Genomic DNA, 17,089 nt, shown 5'->3' with positions numbered 1-17,089 from the left:
AGTCTGTACTGTCCCCTGAAATCTGCCACAGATAGTCTGCCCTTTAGGTGTTGTACCTCATAGGCTGCTATCAGAGTGAAATCTCGTGCAAATTGTTGATTTGTGGTGATGTTTAAAATGTGGCTCGTTGCCTGGACTCGTAACTGTTAAAATAATCCATTTCCTATCCTCTCTGTCTCTCCTGTAGTGCAGCCCAGATATGAAATGAAGTAGAATATAGATTTTTTTTAATTGATGTTTCATGCGGGTTTTAGGTTCGCCGTAACAACTGAGTGCTGGGTGAGCAGATTTGTGAGTCTCTTTTCAAAGCTAACCTTGTCACGCTGCCTGTCCACATAATCCCTACAGTGCAGGGGCCATTCAGCCCACCGAGTCTGTACTGTCTCCCCGAAAGAGCATCTTACTGGGCTCACCACTCCCCTGCCCTATGCTATCCCTGTAATCCCACACATTTTACCATGGCCACTCCACCTAACCTGCACATCTTTGGACACTGAGGGGCAAATTAGCATGGCCAATCCACCTAACCTACACATCTTTGGACACTAAGGAGCAATTTAGCATGGTCAAACCCCCCAACCCGCACGTCTTCAGACTGTGAGAGGAAATACCCGGGGGGAACCCACGCAGACACGGGGAGAACATAAGAAGTAGGAACAGGAGTAGGCCATCTAGCCCTTCGAGCCTGCCCCGCCATTCAATAAGATCATGGCTGATCTGAAGTGGCTCAGTTCCACTTTCCCGCTTTCTCTCCATAACCTTTAATTCCCTTGCCTACCAAAAACTTATCTATCTGTGACTTAAATATATTTAGCGAGGCAGCCTCCACCACTTCAATGGGCAGAGAATTCCAGAGATTCACCACCCTTTGAGTGAAGAAGTTCCTCCTCAACTCCGTTCTAAACCGCCCCCCTTTTATCTTGAGGCTGTGCCCCCTAGTCCTGCTGTCCTTTCTGAGTGGGAAGAATCTCTCTACCTCTATCCTATCCATCCCCTTCATTATCTTATACGTCTCTTCAGATCCCCCTCATCCTTCTAAACTCCAACGAGTACAGACCCAGTCTATTTAGTCTCTCTTCATAGTCCAACCCCCTCATCTCCGGTATCAGCTGAGTGAACCTCCTCTGCACTCCCTCCAAGGCCAAAATATCCTTGCACAAGTGTGGCGACCAAAACTGCACACAGTACTGCAGCTGCGGCCTCCCTGCTTTTATATTCTATCCCCTTCGCTATGAAGGCCAGCATCCCATTCGCCTGCTGCACCTGCAGACTGGGTTTTTGCGACTCATGCACAAGGACCCCTAGGTCCCTCTGCACCGTAGCATGTTGCAGCTTTTTGCCCTTTAAATAGTAATCCCTCCTACTATTATTCCTGCCAAAGTGGATAACCTCACACTTGCTAACATTGTACTCCATCTGCCAGGTCCTCGCCCACTTGCTCAGCCTATCTCGATCGCTCTGCAGACTTTCCGCACTCTCCGCACAATTTGCTTTTCCACTCATCTTTGTGTCATCAGCAAATTTCGACACCCTACACTCAGCCCCCTCCTCCAGATCATCTATGTAAATGGTAAATAGCTGAGGCCCCAGCACCGATCCCTGCGGCACTCCACTAGTCACCAACCACCAATCAGAATAGGACCCACTGATACCAAAACGTGCGGACTGCAGAGAGACACAGTGACCCGATGCTGGAATCGAACCCGGGTCCCTGGAGCTCGGGGTGGGGGGGGCAGCAGTGCTAACCCACTGTGCCGTGTTTCTGGGCCTGAGAGGGTGAGTTACTGACTCCACTCTGGGGCTGCTAACTCCCAGCATCACTCATGTTCCAGCCCAACTCAACACTACTCAACAACTCGACCCAATGTATATCTTCGCATGCAATCTTAATTTTTTTTTTGTTAACTTCTGTTGATCTACTCTGAACATTTAAAACGCAGATTAAATCTGCTGAGAGACAGTATTTAGGAACTAAGGCAGTGAAAGAGATGACACTGATAAGTATCTTAAGATGCACAAACAGTGATGCGAGGCTGGAATTGAACCCAGGTCCCTGGAGCTGTGAGGCAGCAGCGCTAACCATTGTGCCACCATACTGCTGTCACAGGCACTCAGTGCCCATCCCCTGATTACCCAGAATACAACAGAACATCTTGCGGGGGAGGTTAGGAGTCATCTACTTCTGGGCCTAGGGTTAGAACCCAGAGCACAGTGGTTCAGGATGGCAGTGTGGGGATATTTCACTCACAGATTTCTCTTACTAATACCGAGGCCAAATGGCCACCTTCTGCACCGTTGGGATTCTGTAACCAGATTATCTTTTGTTTTCGCCGTGGTTGAGGGTGGCACGGTGGCACAGTGGTTAGAACTGCTGTTTCACAGCGCCAGGAATCCAGGTTCGATTCCCGGCTTGGGTGACTGTCTGTGTGGAGGCTGCACGTTCTCCCCGTGTCTGCGTGGGTTTCCTCCGGGTGCTCCAGTTTCCTCCCACAGCCCAAAGATAAAATAAGAACATTAGAACTAGGAGCAGGAGTAGGCCATCGAGCCTCTCAAGCCTGCCCCGCCATTCAATAAGACCGTGGCTGATCTGAAAGTGGTTCAGTTCCACTTAACCCCCCTGCTCCCCATAACCCTTAATTCCCTTATCAATCAGAAATCTTAAACACATTTAATGAGGTAGCCTCCACTGCTTCAATGGGCAGAGAATTCCAAAGATTCACTACCCTCTGGGACAAGAAGTTCCTCCTCAACTCTGTTCTAAATTGACTCCCCCTTATTTTGAGGCTGTGCCCCCTAGTTCTTGATTCCATTCTAAGTGGAAATAATCTCTCTGCTTCTACTCTGTCTAGCCACTTCATTATCTGAGATGTCTCTATAAGATTTCCCCTTAGCCTTTTAAACTCCAATGAGTACAGGCCCAGTCTACTCAATCTCTCCTCATAAGCTAACCCCCTCATCTCTGGTATCAACCTGGTGAACCTTCTCTGCACTCCCTCCAAAGCTAATATATCCTTTCTCAAATAAGGGGACCAAAACTGCACACACTACTCCAGTTGTGGCCTCACCAATACCCTGTACAGTTGCAGCAAGACCTCCCTGCTTTTATATTGTATCCCCCTCGCTATAAAGGCCAGCATTCCATTCACCTTCTTGATCACCTGCTGCACCTGCAGACTGGGTTTTTGCGACTCATGCACAAGGACCCCCAGGTCCCTCTGCACTGTAGCATGTTCTAATTTTTCACCATTTAAATAATAGTCCATTTTACTATTATTCCTTTCAAAGTGGATAATCTCACACTTGCCAATGTTATACTCCATCTGCCAGACCCTCGCCCACTCACTTAGCCTATCCAAATCTCTCTGCAGACTTTCTGTGTCCTTCACGCAATTTGCTTTCCCACTCATCTTTGTGTCATCCGCAAACTTAGTTACCCTACACTCACTCCCCTCCTCCAGATCGTCTATGTATATGGTAAACAGGTGAGGCCCCAGCACCGATCCCTGCGGCACTCCATTAGTCACCAACTGCCAACCAGAAAAGTACCCATTTATTCCAACTCTCTGCTCTCTGTTAGATGTGCAGGTTAGGTGGATTGACCATGCTAAATCGCCCCTTAGTGTCCAAAGATGTGCAGGTTAGGTGGATTGGCCATGCTAAACTGCTCCCGGTGTCAGGAGAACTAACTAGGGTAAATGCCTGGGGTTACGGAATTAAGGCCTGGCAGGGATTGTTGTCAGTGTAGATTCGATGGGCTGAATGGCCTCCTTCTGCACTGTCGGGATTCTGTGATTTTCAGGTGCTGCAGACACAAGTCAATGGCCTTGCTGCTAATTTGGACTCCAGTTTTCTGCATTGTATTACCCCCCTTGCAGGAACAAACCCACTGTGCAACCCCCATTCAACCACCTTGTCAACTCTCTGCACGCACGCAGTGACTCATTTATTCCCAGCTGGATGGGTTGCTTTTTCCCCAAAGAAAACTGGGAAAAGAAACTCTCTCCAAAGGCAGACATGTTCCACTGGGGGCTTCTGTTTTCCTTCAGTGAGGGAATTTCCAGTTGCAAGGATTTTTGTCCCATTGCTGCATTCTCTGTCATGGACATTGGCTGAAAAGTGTCGGCAAAAAGAATCAGTGACGGATTTCAAAGGCATCAGAGTGTAAAAGCAGCAAGTTGCTGTGATCGGGAAGGTTCCGCCTGAAGGGGCAGGGGTGGAAGCACATTCAGTGGGAATGATTGGAAAGAGATTGGGGAATTACTGGGAACAGGTGGAATCTGCAGGGGACATGAGCAAGAGATATTGAGACAGATTGGAAGGTTCTTTCACAGAGCCAGCACATGCACAAGGGCCTCATTGCCTCTTCCTCTGCTAAGGATACTCATATAAAGAAGGGATAGCACAGCAACAGGCCATTCAGCCCATCAGCTCCATGCTGGTGTTTTTGCTCCAAGCCTCCCAACCCCTCTCCATGTCACTGTATCACCCGACCCTTCTATCCCTTTCTCCCTCGTGTTTAATCCTTCCATGTCTCAATACTATTCACCTCTCCCACTCCCCCGTGGGAGTGAGTCCCACATTCTCTCCAACTCCCCCTGGGAGCGAGTCCCACATTCTCCCCCACTCCGCCCTGGGAGTGAGTCCCACATTCTCTCCAACTCCCCGTGGGAGCGAGTCTCACATTCTCTCCCACTCCCCCGTGGGAGTGAGTCCCACATTCTCTCCCACTCCCCATGGGAGCGAGTCCCACATTCTCTCCCACTCCCACAGGGGAGTGAGTCCCACATTCTCCCCCACTCCCCCATGGGAGCGACTCCCACATTCTCTCCCACTCCCACGGGGGAGTGAGTCCCACATTCTCTCCCACTCCCCCGTGGGAGTGAGTCCCATATTCTCTCCCAGTCCCCGTGGGAGCGAGTCCCACGTTGTCTCCCACCCTCTGGGCAAAGAAGTTTCTCCTGATTTATGAGTGATTTTCTTACATCGGTGGCCCCTGAGTTCTGGTCTCCACAAGTCTTCTCTACTCCCTCTCCACATCTGTCCTCTGTAAACCCCTGTGTAATTTGCCGGATATTTATTGGGTCAGATACAGGGTAAAGCTGAAGCTTTGTCAGCGACTTTCACACTGTGCCTTCTCCTCCCTGTCAGGTTGACCACGCTGCGAACCGCACTCAATTCGGCGACAAGATTCACAATTTTGGTGCCATCCAGGAGAAGGTTGCTCACATGGCCATGCTGCAGTACGTGACGGAGGTAAGGGGCGCAGCCAGGGCGGAGCTTCAGGATGGGCAGGGTCCCCTGGGAGGCTGGCGAGGATCTCCTCTGTATGCACCGTGACTGAACCTTCCACCCTGTTCACCGGCACAACCATCTCAAAGGAAAACAGGCTGGCATTTGGCCGACGCCTTTCAGCATCCCAGAACCACCCCTTAAGCCGGTTTGAGAGGTGGTCGCCATGGTGAAGTGGGAGACGCTTGTGCACAGCATGATCCCACAAGTAGCAGTGTGATAAGAGCAGCACAGTGGTTAGCACTGCTGCCTCACTGCGCCTGGGTTCGATTCCCGGCTTGGGTCACTGTCTTCGTGGAGACTGCATGTTCTCCCCATGTCTGTGTGGGTTTCCTCTGGGTGCTCCAGTTTCCTCCCACACTCCAAAGATGTGTAGGTTAGCGGGATTGGCCATGCTAAATTGCCCCTTCGTGTCGAAAGATGTGCAGGTTAGATGGATTGGCTGCACTAAATTGCCCATTAGTGTCAAATATGGACATGCAGGTTAGGTGGATTAAGTTAAAGTTTTGTTATTGGTCACAAGCAGGTTTACATTAGCACTGCAATGAAGTTACTGTGAAAATCCCCTAATCGTCACACTCCGGCGCCTGTTGAGGTAACACTGGGAGAGAATTTAGCACGGCCCAATGCACCCTAACTGGCACATTTTTCAGACTGTGGGAGGAAACCGGAGTACACCCTTGGAGGAAACCCAGGCAGACACAGGGAGAATGTACAGGCTTTGCACAGACAGTGACCCAAACTGGGAATCGAACACGGTTCTCTGGCGCTGTGAGGCAGCAGTGCTAACCACTGTGTCACAGTGATTATTGGGTAGATAGATGCAGTTACAGGGATAGAGAAGGTTGGGCCTGGGTAAGAGAGTCAGTGCAGACTGGATAGGCTAAATGGCCTGCTCCTGTACTGTTGGGATTCTTTGAACAGATTATTTGTTTTTCTCCCCAGTGGTTCTGGTTGAGGTATAGATACTGGGAACAGGCAGAATTCTCCTACCCACTGCTCTTCCCCCTTAATAGTGGGAATGGGATCTTTACCTCCAGATACAGGGGGCAAGCTTCACCCTGGTTTAACATTTCATCCCAATGCTGCAATCGTACAGCTGTTCTTTATTGCTAATCCTCTGACAGTGCGGCGCTCCCTCAGCACTGACCCTCTGACAGTGCGGCGCTCCCTCAGCACTGACCCTCTGACAGTGCGGCGCTCCCTCAGCACTGACCCTCTGACAGTGCGGCGCTCCCTCAGTGCTGACCCTCTGACCGTGCGGCGCTCCCTCAGCGCTGACCCTCTGACCGTGCGGCGCTCCCTCGGCACTGACCCTCTGACAGTGCAGCACTCCTTCGGCACTGACCCTCTGACAGTGCGGCGCTCCCTCGGCACTGCCCTCTGACAGTGCAGCACTCCCTCGGCACTGACCCTCTGACAGCGTGGCGCTCCCTCGGCACTGACCCTCTGACAGTGCGGCACTCCCTCGGCACTGACCCTCTGACAGTGCGGCGCTCCCTCAGCACTGACCCTCTGACAGTACGGCGCTCCCTTAGCACTGACCCTCTGACAGTGCGGCACTCCCTCAGCACTGACCCTCTGACAGTGCGGCACTCCCTCGGCACTGACCCTCTGACAGTGCGGCGCTCCCTCAGCACTGACCCTCTGACAGTACGGCGCTCCCTTAGCACTGACCCTCTGACAGTGCGGCGCTCCCTCGGCACTGACCCTCTGACAGTGCGGCACTCCCTCGGCACTGACCCTCTGACAGTGCGGCGCTCCCTCAGCACTGACCCTCTGACAGTGCGGCGCTCCCTCAGCACTGACCCTCTGACAGTGCGGCGCTCCCTCAGCACTGACCCTCTGACAGTGCGGCGCTCCCTCAGCACTGACCCTCTGACAGTACGGCGCTCCCTCAGCACTGACCCTCTGACAGGGCGGCGCTCCCTCAGCACTGACCCTCTGACAGTGGGCCCACCTGGCGAACCAGGCGTGCAGCGGAAAGGGATAGCAGCGGCCTCGTCTCTGTGAGCATAGAAATAAATGGGGAGAGTGCGCCAAAATGTAGCAGATGAAGTTTAATGTGGATAAGTGTGAAGTGATGCATTTTGTTCAGAAAAGTGGGAAGGTGACTTGTTATCTAAATGGGGAGAGACTTCGGGGTGCTCTGGTGCAGAGGGATCTGGGTGTCCTTATTCATGAGTCACAGAAAACTAGCAGACGAGTACAGCAGATCGTCAAGAAAGCGAATGGAAGGTTGGCATTTGAAGATAAAGGAATATAAAGGTAAGGAAGAATTGTTACAACTCTGCCAGCTATTGGTGAGGCCACACCTGGAGTATTGTGCACAGTTTTGGTTCCCTTATTTGAGGAATGTAGTGACACTGGAGGCAGTTCAGAGGAGGTTCACTAGATTGATCCCAGAGATGAGGAGTGTGTCATATGAAGGGAGATTGAACAGTTTAGGCCGATACTCTCTGGAATTTAGAAGAGTGAGGGGAGATCAAATTGAGGTCTACAAGATGATAAAAGATCTGGATAAAGTAGAGGTGGAGCGGATGCTTCCTCTTGTGGGACATTCTAGGACGAGAGGTCACAGTCTGAGGATAAGGGGCAGCAAATTTAAAACAGAGTTGGAGGAGAAACTACTTCTCCCAAAGGGTTGTGAATCTGTGGGATTGCCCACCCGGTGGGTGCTGGGACAGTGAGTAAATTTAAGGAGGAGTTAGACAGGTTTTTAATTGGTAATGGGGGTTGAAGGGTTACAGGGAGAAGGCAGGAAAATGGGGCGAGGAGCACGTCAGCCATGATTGAATGGTGGAGCAGACTCAATGGGCCGAATGGCAGAGAGGGGCTCGATCGTCCAAATGGCCAATTCTACTCCTATATCTTGTGAGCAGTAACAGTAATTATCTTCCTCCTTTTACAGTCAATGGCTTACATGATCAGTGCCAACATGGACTCGGGGTCCACAGAATTCCAGATCGAAGCTGCAATCAGCAAGATCTTTGCATCGGTGAGCATTGCTGCCTGCTTGTTTCTGCGTGTTCGGGCTGTCTGTCTCAGTAATCTCATTTAAACCATGTCGGTGACCCCACTTCTACTCGGCTGGACAGGGTTTCATGTTTGGTCGAACTCCCCAGAAACCTGCTGTTCTTTGTCACTGTGTATCTGATCGGCCAAGTGCTGGACATGTGGTTAGCTGGGGAGCGCTGTGATTACATCCAGACCAGTTCCACACTGTGTCACTACAGCAGCACTGAGCTCACATTCTGCCCCATACTATCTGACCAATTCATGTGTTTTTGTGTAATGTTCTTGCTTGAGGGGTAAATGGTGCACAGGAGCCTCAAACACTGTCCAGCGGATCTTTAACAGCCACCTGAGAGATGCAGAAGGGGACTTTTGACAGTGCGGCGCTCCCTCAGCACTGACCCTCTGACAGTGCGGCGCTCCCTCAGCACTGACCCTCTGACAGTGCGGCGCTCCCTCAGCACTGACCCTCTGACAGTGCGGCACTCCCTCAGCACTGACCCTCTGACAGTGCGGCACTCCCTCAGCACTGACCCTCTGACAGCGCGGCACTCCCTCAGCACTGACCCTCTGACAGTGCAGCGCTCCCTCAGCGCTGACCCTCTGACAGTGCAGCACTCCCTCAGTACTGGCACTGAGATTATCAACTGTCTGACACTCCACATGACAGTCATACTTCTGCCCCAATGCCTTTGACTGTCCTGTTATACCCGATCATTGGGTACAAAGAACAAAGAAAATTACAGCACAGGAACAGGCCCTTCGGCCCTCCAAGCCTGCACTGACCATGCTGCCCGACTGAACTAAAACCCCCTACCCTTCCAGGGACCATATCCCTCTGTTCCCATCCTATTCATGTACTTGTCAAGACGCTCCTTAAAACTCACTACCGTATCCGCTTCCATTCCCTCCCCTGGCAGCAAGTTCCAGGCACTCACCACCCTCTGTGTAAAAAAATCTGCCTCGTACATCTCCTTTAAACCTTGCCTCTCGCACCTTAAACCCATGCTCCCCTAGTAATTGACTCTTCCACCCTGGGGAAAAGACTTCTGACTATCCAGAAGTAATCCCGAGCGAGGGGACCCGATGGCGAGGCTAAGGGGTGGGCAGGAGTCCGTGGGGAACATGGGTCACTCTCTGGGAGGTGGAATTATCCTGTTACGGTCACATTGAATCCGCTCCCGATCTCTCTGCAGGAGGCTGCCTGGACTGTCACTGATGAATGTATTCAGCTGATGGGTGGAATGGGCTTCATGAAGGTCAGTGTCACCTAACCGACGCGTTCTTTGCCTTTATGTGCATCAGGTGTGTGTACACATCTTATTGCCAGAGCAAGGAGTGAGTAACAGTCACAAGGGGAGTTAGAAAAAGGAGCAGCTGGAGGCCATTTGGCCCCTCAAACCTGCTGCGCCATTCAATAAGACCGTGCCTGATCTAACAGCTCGATCCCATCCTCCTGATCTAACCCCCGATACCCCCGTGTACACAAATCTATCGATCTCAATCTTCAATATTCTCAGTACCCAAGATCTCCCTCAGGTGATGAATTCCAACAGTTCATGGCATCTTGACTGTCAAATTCTCCTCATCTTGATTGGAAATCGTTTCAGACAGCACACTGGACGCAGAGCCAGGGACCCGGGTTCGATTCCGGCCTTGGGTCACAGTCTGTGTGGAGTCTGCACACTCTACCCATGTCTGCATGGGTTTCCTCCGGGTGCTCCGGTTTCTTCCCACACTACACATGTGCAGGTTACGGGGATTGGCCGCACCACACTGCCCCTTAGTGTCCAAAGATGTGTAGGTTAGGGTGGATTGGCCATGCTAAATTGCCCCTTAGTGTCCAAAGATGGAATGGCCTTGATAAATGTGTGGGGATTCAGGGATAGGATAGGGAAAAGCGCGTGGGAAAATGGTCTATCAGAGAGTTGGTGCAGACTTGATGGGCCGAATGGCCCCTCCTACACTGTAGGAATTTTATGATTCAATAACCAGTGTGTTCATGTTTCTGTCTCCTAACCACTAACGCTGAGGGCAGAACTTTCCTGTCCACCCACTCCCTCCCTGCCCCGGGAATTGTAGCAGATGGGAGGCAGGCCATGCACAGACTCATTTAAATGGGGTGGGATATTCTGGTGCTGGGGCAAGAGTGGCTGGGAAATCCCCTCCCTCCTGTCCTGGGTTAATATTAGCTTCAAGGCCCTTTATGAATTTCCCTGATCAATCGATCGATATCCCATTTATCTGGTGGGGGGATGTGGGTGTTGTGGGAGTGGAGAGGTTTACACAGATATTTTGGGGGTGAGGTGAGGCGGGGGTTGGGAGTGGAGGGGGTTATACAGATATTTGGGGATTGGGTGGGGGAGTGGGCAATGTGGGAGTGGAGGGGGGTTACACAGATATTTGGGGATGGGGTGGGACTGGAGGGGTTACACAGATATTTGGGGATGGGGTGGGGAGGGTGAGAGCACGGTTGGGATTGAATAGAGCGATGTGAGTTTTTAAGGTAGGGGCCCTGCCATTATTATTGCTGTGTTCTAACTCACTTTAACCACCGTTAGGATGCTGGGGTTGAGCGGGTGATGAGGGACCTTCGGATCTTCCGCATTTTTGAGGGAACCAACGATATTCTCCGGCTCTTTGTCGCTCTCAATGGCATTCAGGTATGTGAAGACATTGATGTTCTTAACTGAGGTTCGATGCACGGTGGCACAGTGGGTTAGCACTGCTGCCTCACAGCGCCAGAGACCAAGATTCAATTCCCGGCTCGGATCAGTGCGGGGTTTGCATGTTCTTCCCGCGTCTGCGTGGGTTTCCTCCGGGTGCTCCAGTTTCCTCCCACAGTCTGAAAGATGGGCGGGTTAGGGTGCGTTGGCCGTGCTAAATTCTCCCACTGTGTAACCCGAACAGGTGCCGGAGTGTGGCGACTAGGGGATTTTCACAGTGACTTCATTGCAGTATTAATGTAAGCCTACTTACGACACTAATAGATAAATTTTAATAAACAAACCAGCCTTGAACTCCTGCCTCTCAATTGTCCACATACCCCACCACTATCCCCCTCCCTGCTCAAGCTGTGGAACCTCTGTGAAAGCGGCACAGTGGTTAATACTGCTGCCTCACAGCGCCAGGGACCCAGGTTCAATTCCAGCCTTGGGTGACTGTGTGGAGTCTGCAAGTTCTCGCCATGTCTGCATGGGTTTCCTCCGGATGCTCCGGTTTCATCCCACAGTCCGAAGATGTGTAGGTTAGGTGGATTGGCCATGCTAAATTGCCCCTTAGTGTCCAAAGATGTGCAGGTTGGAGGGATTAGTGGGGTAAATACATGGATTACGGGGATAGGGTCTGGGTAAGGTGCTCAGTCAGACACTCGATGCAACTCAATGGGCCAAAAGAACAAAGAACATACAGCACAGGAACAGGCCCTTTGGCCCTCCAAAAGCCTGCACCGCTCATGAGCCCAACTAAACCATTCGTGTGTATCCCTCTATTCCCTGTCTGTTCATGTGGCTATCTAGATAAGCCTTAAATGATCCCAGCGTGTCCGCCTCAACCACCTTGCTTGGCAGCGCATTCCAGGCCCCCACCACCCTCTGTGTAAAATACATTTCCCCCTGACGGTCTCCTTCTGCACTGTAAGGATTCTAACTCCTATCTCTTTGCGTCCACTCCAAAGAATTCCGGACAGTCTACCATAAAGCTCGATTTTCTTTCCTCTTCAATGTGTTTGAAGCGTTTTGGGACATGTTTTTCTGTGAAAGATATTAATGACTCAAAGAGGCTGATCTATAGTCTTGGCCCTAATTACACAGACTGCTGGGAACCATCTGAAAGGACTGCAGACAGCGCTGAAGAATCCTGTTGGAAATGCCAACTTACTAATCACTGAGATTAGCAAACGGGCACGAAGGTTAGTGACGCCAGCTGCTCCCATTGGATACTCTAATCTCGTCAACAAAGAAAATTACTTCTTTCATTTTCTTCTTTTCAGATCCAAATGCTGTGTCCTGTCCTTCGTCTCCAATGGAGTGACACTCCCTCAGCACTGACCCTCTGACAGTGCGGCGCTCCCTCAGCACTGACCCTCTGACAGGGTGGCGCTCCCTCAGCACTGACCCTCTGACAGGGCGGTGCTCCCTCAGCACTGACCCTCTGACAGGGCGGCGCTCCCTCAGCACTGACCCTCTGACAGGGCAGCGCTCCCTCAGCACTGACCCTCTGACAGGGCGGCGCTCCCTCAGCACTGACCCTCTGACAGGGTGGCGCTCCCTCAGCACTGACCCTCTGACAGGGCGGCGCTCCCTCAGCACTGACCCTCTGACAGGGCGGCGCTCCCTCAGCACTGACCCTCTGACAGTGCGGCACTCCCTCAGCACTGACCCTCTGACAGGGCAGCGTTCCCTCAGCACTGACCCTCTGACAGTGCGGCGCTTCCTCGGCACTGACCCTCTGACAGTGCGGCACTCCCTCAGCACTGACCCTCCGACAGTGCGGCGCTCCCTCGGCACTGACCCTCTGACAGTGCGGCACTCCCTCAGCACTGACCCTCTGACAGTGCGGCGCTCCCTCAGCACTGACCTTCTGACAGTGCTCACACGTAGGGACACGCACACACACACATTCACCTTTCTCACAAGTGGGTGTTCCAGTCTGAGAGAGTGTCTGTGTGAGCACACGTTGCTCCCACAAACACACTCACACACCTCTCTCTCTCTCTCTCACACACACACACACACACACACACACACACGTGCAGCGATCTCTCTTCCTCTGATTTGGCCCCTCTTGATGCCCCCAAACCCGACATTTCTCAGCCTTGATCTCTACCACAGTCTCTCCCACCCCTCCAGTTGCTCCCTGTCCAGTGACGTTTGCTTTCGGTTTTGTGTCTGAGTTTAAATTTCCAGATTATCCAATCAGAGGTCAGTTTCTCAGTGCATTGACTGCTGATTGGCTGACTAGTGTGCCTATCATTTGATTTGATTTATTATTGTCACAAGTACTGGGATACAGGAAAAGTATTGTTTCTTGTGCACTGTACAGACAAAGCATACCGTTCATAGAGAAGGAAAGGAGAGAGTGCAGAATGTGGTGTTACAGTCATAGCTCGGGTGCAGAGAAAGATCAGCTTAATGCGAGGTAGGTCCATTCAAAAGTCTGACAGCAGCAGGGAAGAAGCTGTTCTTGACTCGGTTGGTACGTGATCTCCGACTTCTGTATCTTTTTCCCGACAGAAGAAGGTGGAAGAGAGAATGTCCGGGGTGTGTGGGGTCCTTGATTACGTTGGCTGCTTTGTCAAGGCAGTGGGAAGTGGAGACAGAGTCGATGGATGGGAGGCTGGTTTGTGTGATGGATTGGGCTACGTTCACAAACTTTTGTAGTTTCTTGCGGTCTTTGGCAGAGCAGGAACCCATACCGACCGGAAAGAGGGCGGGAATGTGGAACTGAGCCACGACAGATCAGCCATGATCTTATTGAATGGCGGGGCAGGCTCAAAGGGCTAGATGGCCTACTCCTGCTCCTATTTCTTATGTTTATGTTCTAATTGGATGAGATGGAAGGACAGATTCTAAATGTTGCATTAGTGGATCAGTTGGCACTAACTGGACCTGCTGGTGCATCTGATGTACTGCCTTCATTCCAAGAAGTGTTATTTTGAGGACAAGGTGCATGAGGTTGGTGGATAGTTAGATATATCACCAAACAGACAGAGTGGTTAGTGCCTCACAGCGCCAGGAACCCGGGTTTGATTCCCGGTTTGGGTCACTGTCCGTGTGGAGTTTGTATGTTCTCCCTGTGTCACTGTGGGTTTCCTCCTGGTGCTCCGGTTTCCTCTCAGTCTGAAAGATGTGTAGGTTAGGTGGGTTGGTCATGTTAAATGTGTGCAGTTAGGGGAATAGGATAGGAGACATGGGTAAGATATTCTGTTGGAGAGTCTGTGCAGAGTCAATGGGCCAAATAGCCTCTTCTGCACTGTAGGGATTCTATGAAACACAGTCTAATCCTGTTAGAATGGTGCCAGACATTGGGTTTTATTCATTGGTGGGACATGGACGTCGCTGGCTGGCCAGCATGTATTACCCGTCCTTAGTTGCCCCTTGAGAAAGTGGTGGTGAGCTGCCTTCTTGAATCGCTGCAGTCCACGTGCTGCGGGTTGACCCTCAATGCCGTTAGGAAGGGAATTCCCAGTGACAGTGAAGGAACATAAGAACATAAGAAATAGGAGCAGGAGTAGGCCATCTGGCCCTTCGAGCCTGCCCCGCCATTCAATAAGATCATGGCTGATCTGTCGTGGCTCAGTTCCACTTTCCCGCCCTCTCCCCATAACCCTTAATCCCCTCTCTTATCAAAAACCCATCAACCCGCTTCTTAAAAATATTTAGCGAGGCAGCCTCCACCACTTCAACGGGCAGAGAATTCCAGAGATTCACCACCCTTTGAGTGAAGAAGTTCCTCCTCAACTCCGTTCTGAACCGCCCCCCCTTTATCTTGAGGCTGTGCCCCCTAGTCCTACTGTCTTTTTTGAGCGGGAAGAGTCTTTCCACCTCTATCCTATCCATCCCATTCATCATCTTATACGTCTCAATGAGATCTCCCCTCATTCTTCTAAACTCTAACGAGTACAAGCCTAGTTTATTCAGCCTCTCCTCATAGCTCAACCCCATAGCTCATAGCTCAACCCCACGGCCGATATATTTCCAAATCAGGATGGTGAGTGGCTCGGAGGGGAACTTGCAGGTGGGGGTGTTCCCAGGTATCTGCTACCCTTGTCCTTCTCGATGGAAGCTGGTTTGGAAGGTGCTGTCTGAGGAGCCTTGGTGAGTCGCTGCAGTGCATCTTGTAGATGATACACAAGGCTGCTACTGAGCGTGGGTGGTGGAGTGAGTGAGTGTGGATGCGGTGCCAATCAAGTGGGGCTGAGGGTTGGTTCTGGATGTTTGCGGATGTGTTTGTGCTTGAGCAGAGGAAGAGGATCGGAAAGTCAAGGAACTCGCACTGGATGATGGTCCGTCCCGTACCGCGGGCCATGCTCCCTCCTCCCTAACTCTGATCTTTCTGTCTTCTCTGTTCTTACAGGAAGGCCGGGCTGGGTACAGGCCTCAGCCTGAGCAGCAGTGTACACCCAGAGCTACGCTCCAGCGGGGAGCTGGTGAGTACCTTACCTTTGCTGTGACGCTGCTGTCAGACAGGCCTGAAATCAGCTCTCACGATGCGGAGGGACTTGGCTATCCACTGGACCAATCCCCTGGGCTAGTACAGACCCCCTTCCAGCCTGGGGAGAATGGGAAACAAATTGAACATCTTCGTGTAGGATTAAATTATGTGAACGAAAAGCAGAACAAATGCTATGACAAAGAGCAGAAAGAAAGAATTAACATCTCTGCAGCCCTTTGTGTGAAGAAGTTCCTCCTCAACTCTGTCCTAAATCTGCTTCCTCTTACTTTGAAGCTATGTCCCCTACTTCTAGTTTTACCTGCCAGTGAAAATAACCCCCCTGCTTCTATCTGATCGATTCCCTTCATAATCCTATATGTTTCTATAAGATCTCCCCTCATTCTTCTGAATTCCAATGAGTATAGCCCCATTCTACTCAGTCTGTCCTCATAAGCCAACCCTCTCAACTCTGGAATCAACCTAGTGAATCTCCTCTGCACCCCCTCCAGTGCCAGTATATCCTTTCTCAAGTAAGGAGACCAAAACTGTACACAGTACTCCAGGTGTGGCCTCACCGGCTGCAACACAACCTCACTGTTTTTAAACCCCATCCCTCTAGCAACGAAGGACAAAATTCCAAATGCTTCTTAATTACCTGCTGTACCTGCAAACCAGCTCCTTGTGATTCCTGCACAAGGACACCCAGGTCCCTCTGCACAGCAGCATGCTGCAATTTTTTACTATTTAAACAACAGTCCAATGATCTTTTTATTCAGGAAGTGTTGTTGTAACTATACAAGGCATTGGTGAGGCCAAACCTGGAGTATTGTGCACAGTTTTGGTCCCCGTATTTGAGGAAAGATGCAGTGACATTGGAGGCAGTTCAGAGGAGGTTCACTAGATTGATTCCAGGGATTTGTTGTATGAAGAGAGATTGAACAGTTTAGGCCGATACGCTCTGGAATTTAGAAGAGTGAGGGGAGATCAAATTGAGGTTCACAAGATGATAAAAGGTTCTGGATAAAGTAGAGGTGGAGCGGATGCTTCCTCTTGTGGGACATTCTAGGACGAGAGGTCACAGTTTGAGGATAAGGGGCAGCAAATTTAAAACAGAGTTGGAGGAGAAACTTCTTCACACAAAGGGTTGTGAATCTGTGGAATTCCCGGCCCAGTGAAGCAGTTGATGCTACCACATTCAATGTTCATAAGGCAAGGATAGGTAAATTTTTGAACAGTAAAGGAATTAAGGGTTATGGTGAGTGGACGGGTAAGTGGAGCTGAGTCCACGAAAAGACCAGCCATGATCTTATTGAATGGCGGAGCAGGCTCGAGGGGCCGAATGGCCTACTCCTGCTCCTAGTTCTGATTAATCTGACTTTCGCCAAAAACACAAGATGGATATTTTAATCTGACTCCTATCATGTTGTCTCCAAGTCAGAGACTGGTGGCAAATTTCCTCACAACACGCCCTGTCAGAGAGTGTGGAATGTAATGTTCCCACAGAGATTTTATGACTCTAGGTTGATAGCACGCTTCGTGACAGGATCCCCGAACAACATATCTCTAATATTAAGTTGCCATCCCTGTGCTCTGGACACCTCCTCACCCGATGAAACAGTCTTTCTCTATC

General features: G+C 51.0%; 1 protein-coding gene across 1 annotated transcript in view; it reads left to right on the top strand.

Moving 5' to 3' along the window:
- acadvl (acyl-CoA dehydrogenase very long chain) overlaps positions 1–17,089 on the top strand; it is a 60,669-nt gene that overhangs the window by 33,127 nt on the left and 10,453 nt on the right. Inside the window, exons 11-16 of the mRNA XM_080181927.1 lie at positions 5,149–5,253; positions 8,201–8,287; positions 9,501–9,563; positions 10,866–10,967; positions 12,117–12,214; positions 15,382–15,454. Coding sequence (XP_080038053.1) covers positions 5,149–5,253; positions 8,201–8,287; positions 9,501–9,563; positions 10,866–10,967; positions 12,117–12,214; positions 15,382–15,454 — 528 coding nt within the window. The remainder of the gene's footprint in view (positions 1–5,148; positions 5,254–8,200; positions 8,288–9,500; positions 9,564–10,865; positions 10,968–12,116; positions 12,215–15,381; positions 15,455–17,089) is intronic.

The sequence above is a fragment of the Carcharhinus amblyrhynchos genome, unplaced genomic scaffold (genome assembly GCF_965287045.1).
Source record: "Carcharhinus amblyrhynchos unplaced genomic scaffold, sCarAmb.v2.hapA scaffold_43, whole genome shotgun sequence".
Taxonomy (NCBI): Eukaryota; Metazoa; Chordata; class Chondrichthyes; order Carcharhiniformes; family Carcharhinidae; genus Carcharhinus; species Carcharhinus amblyrhynchos.
Note: the sequence above shows the minus strand (reverse complement) of the source record. Positions and strands in the feature narration are given on the sequence as shown.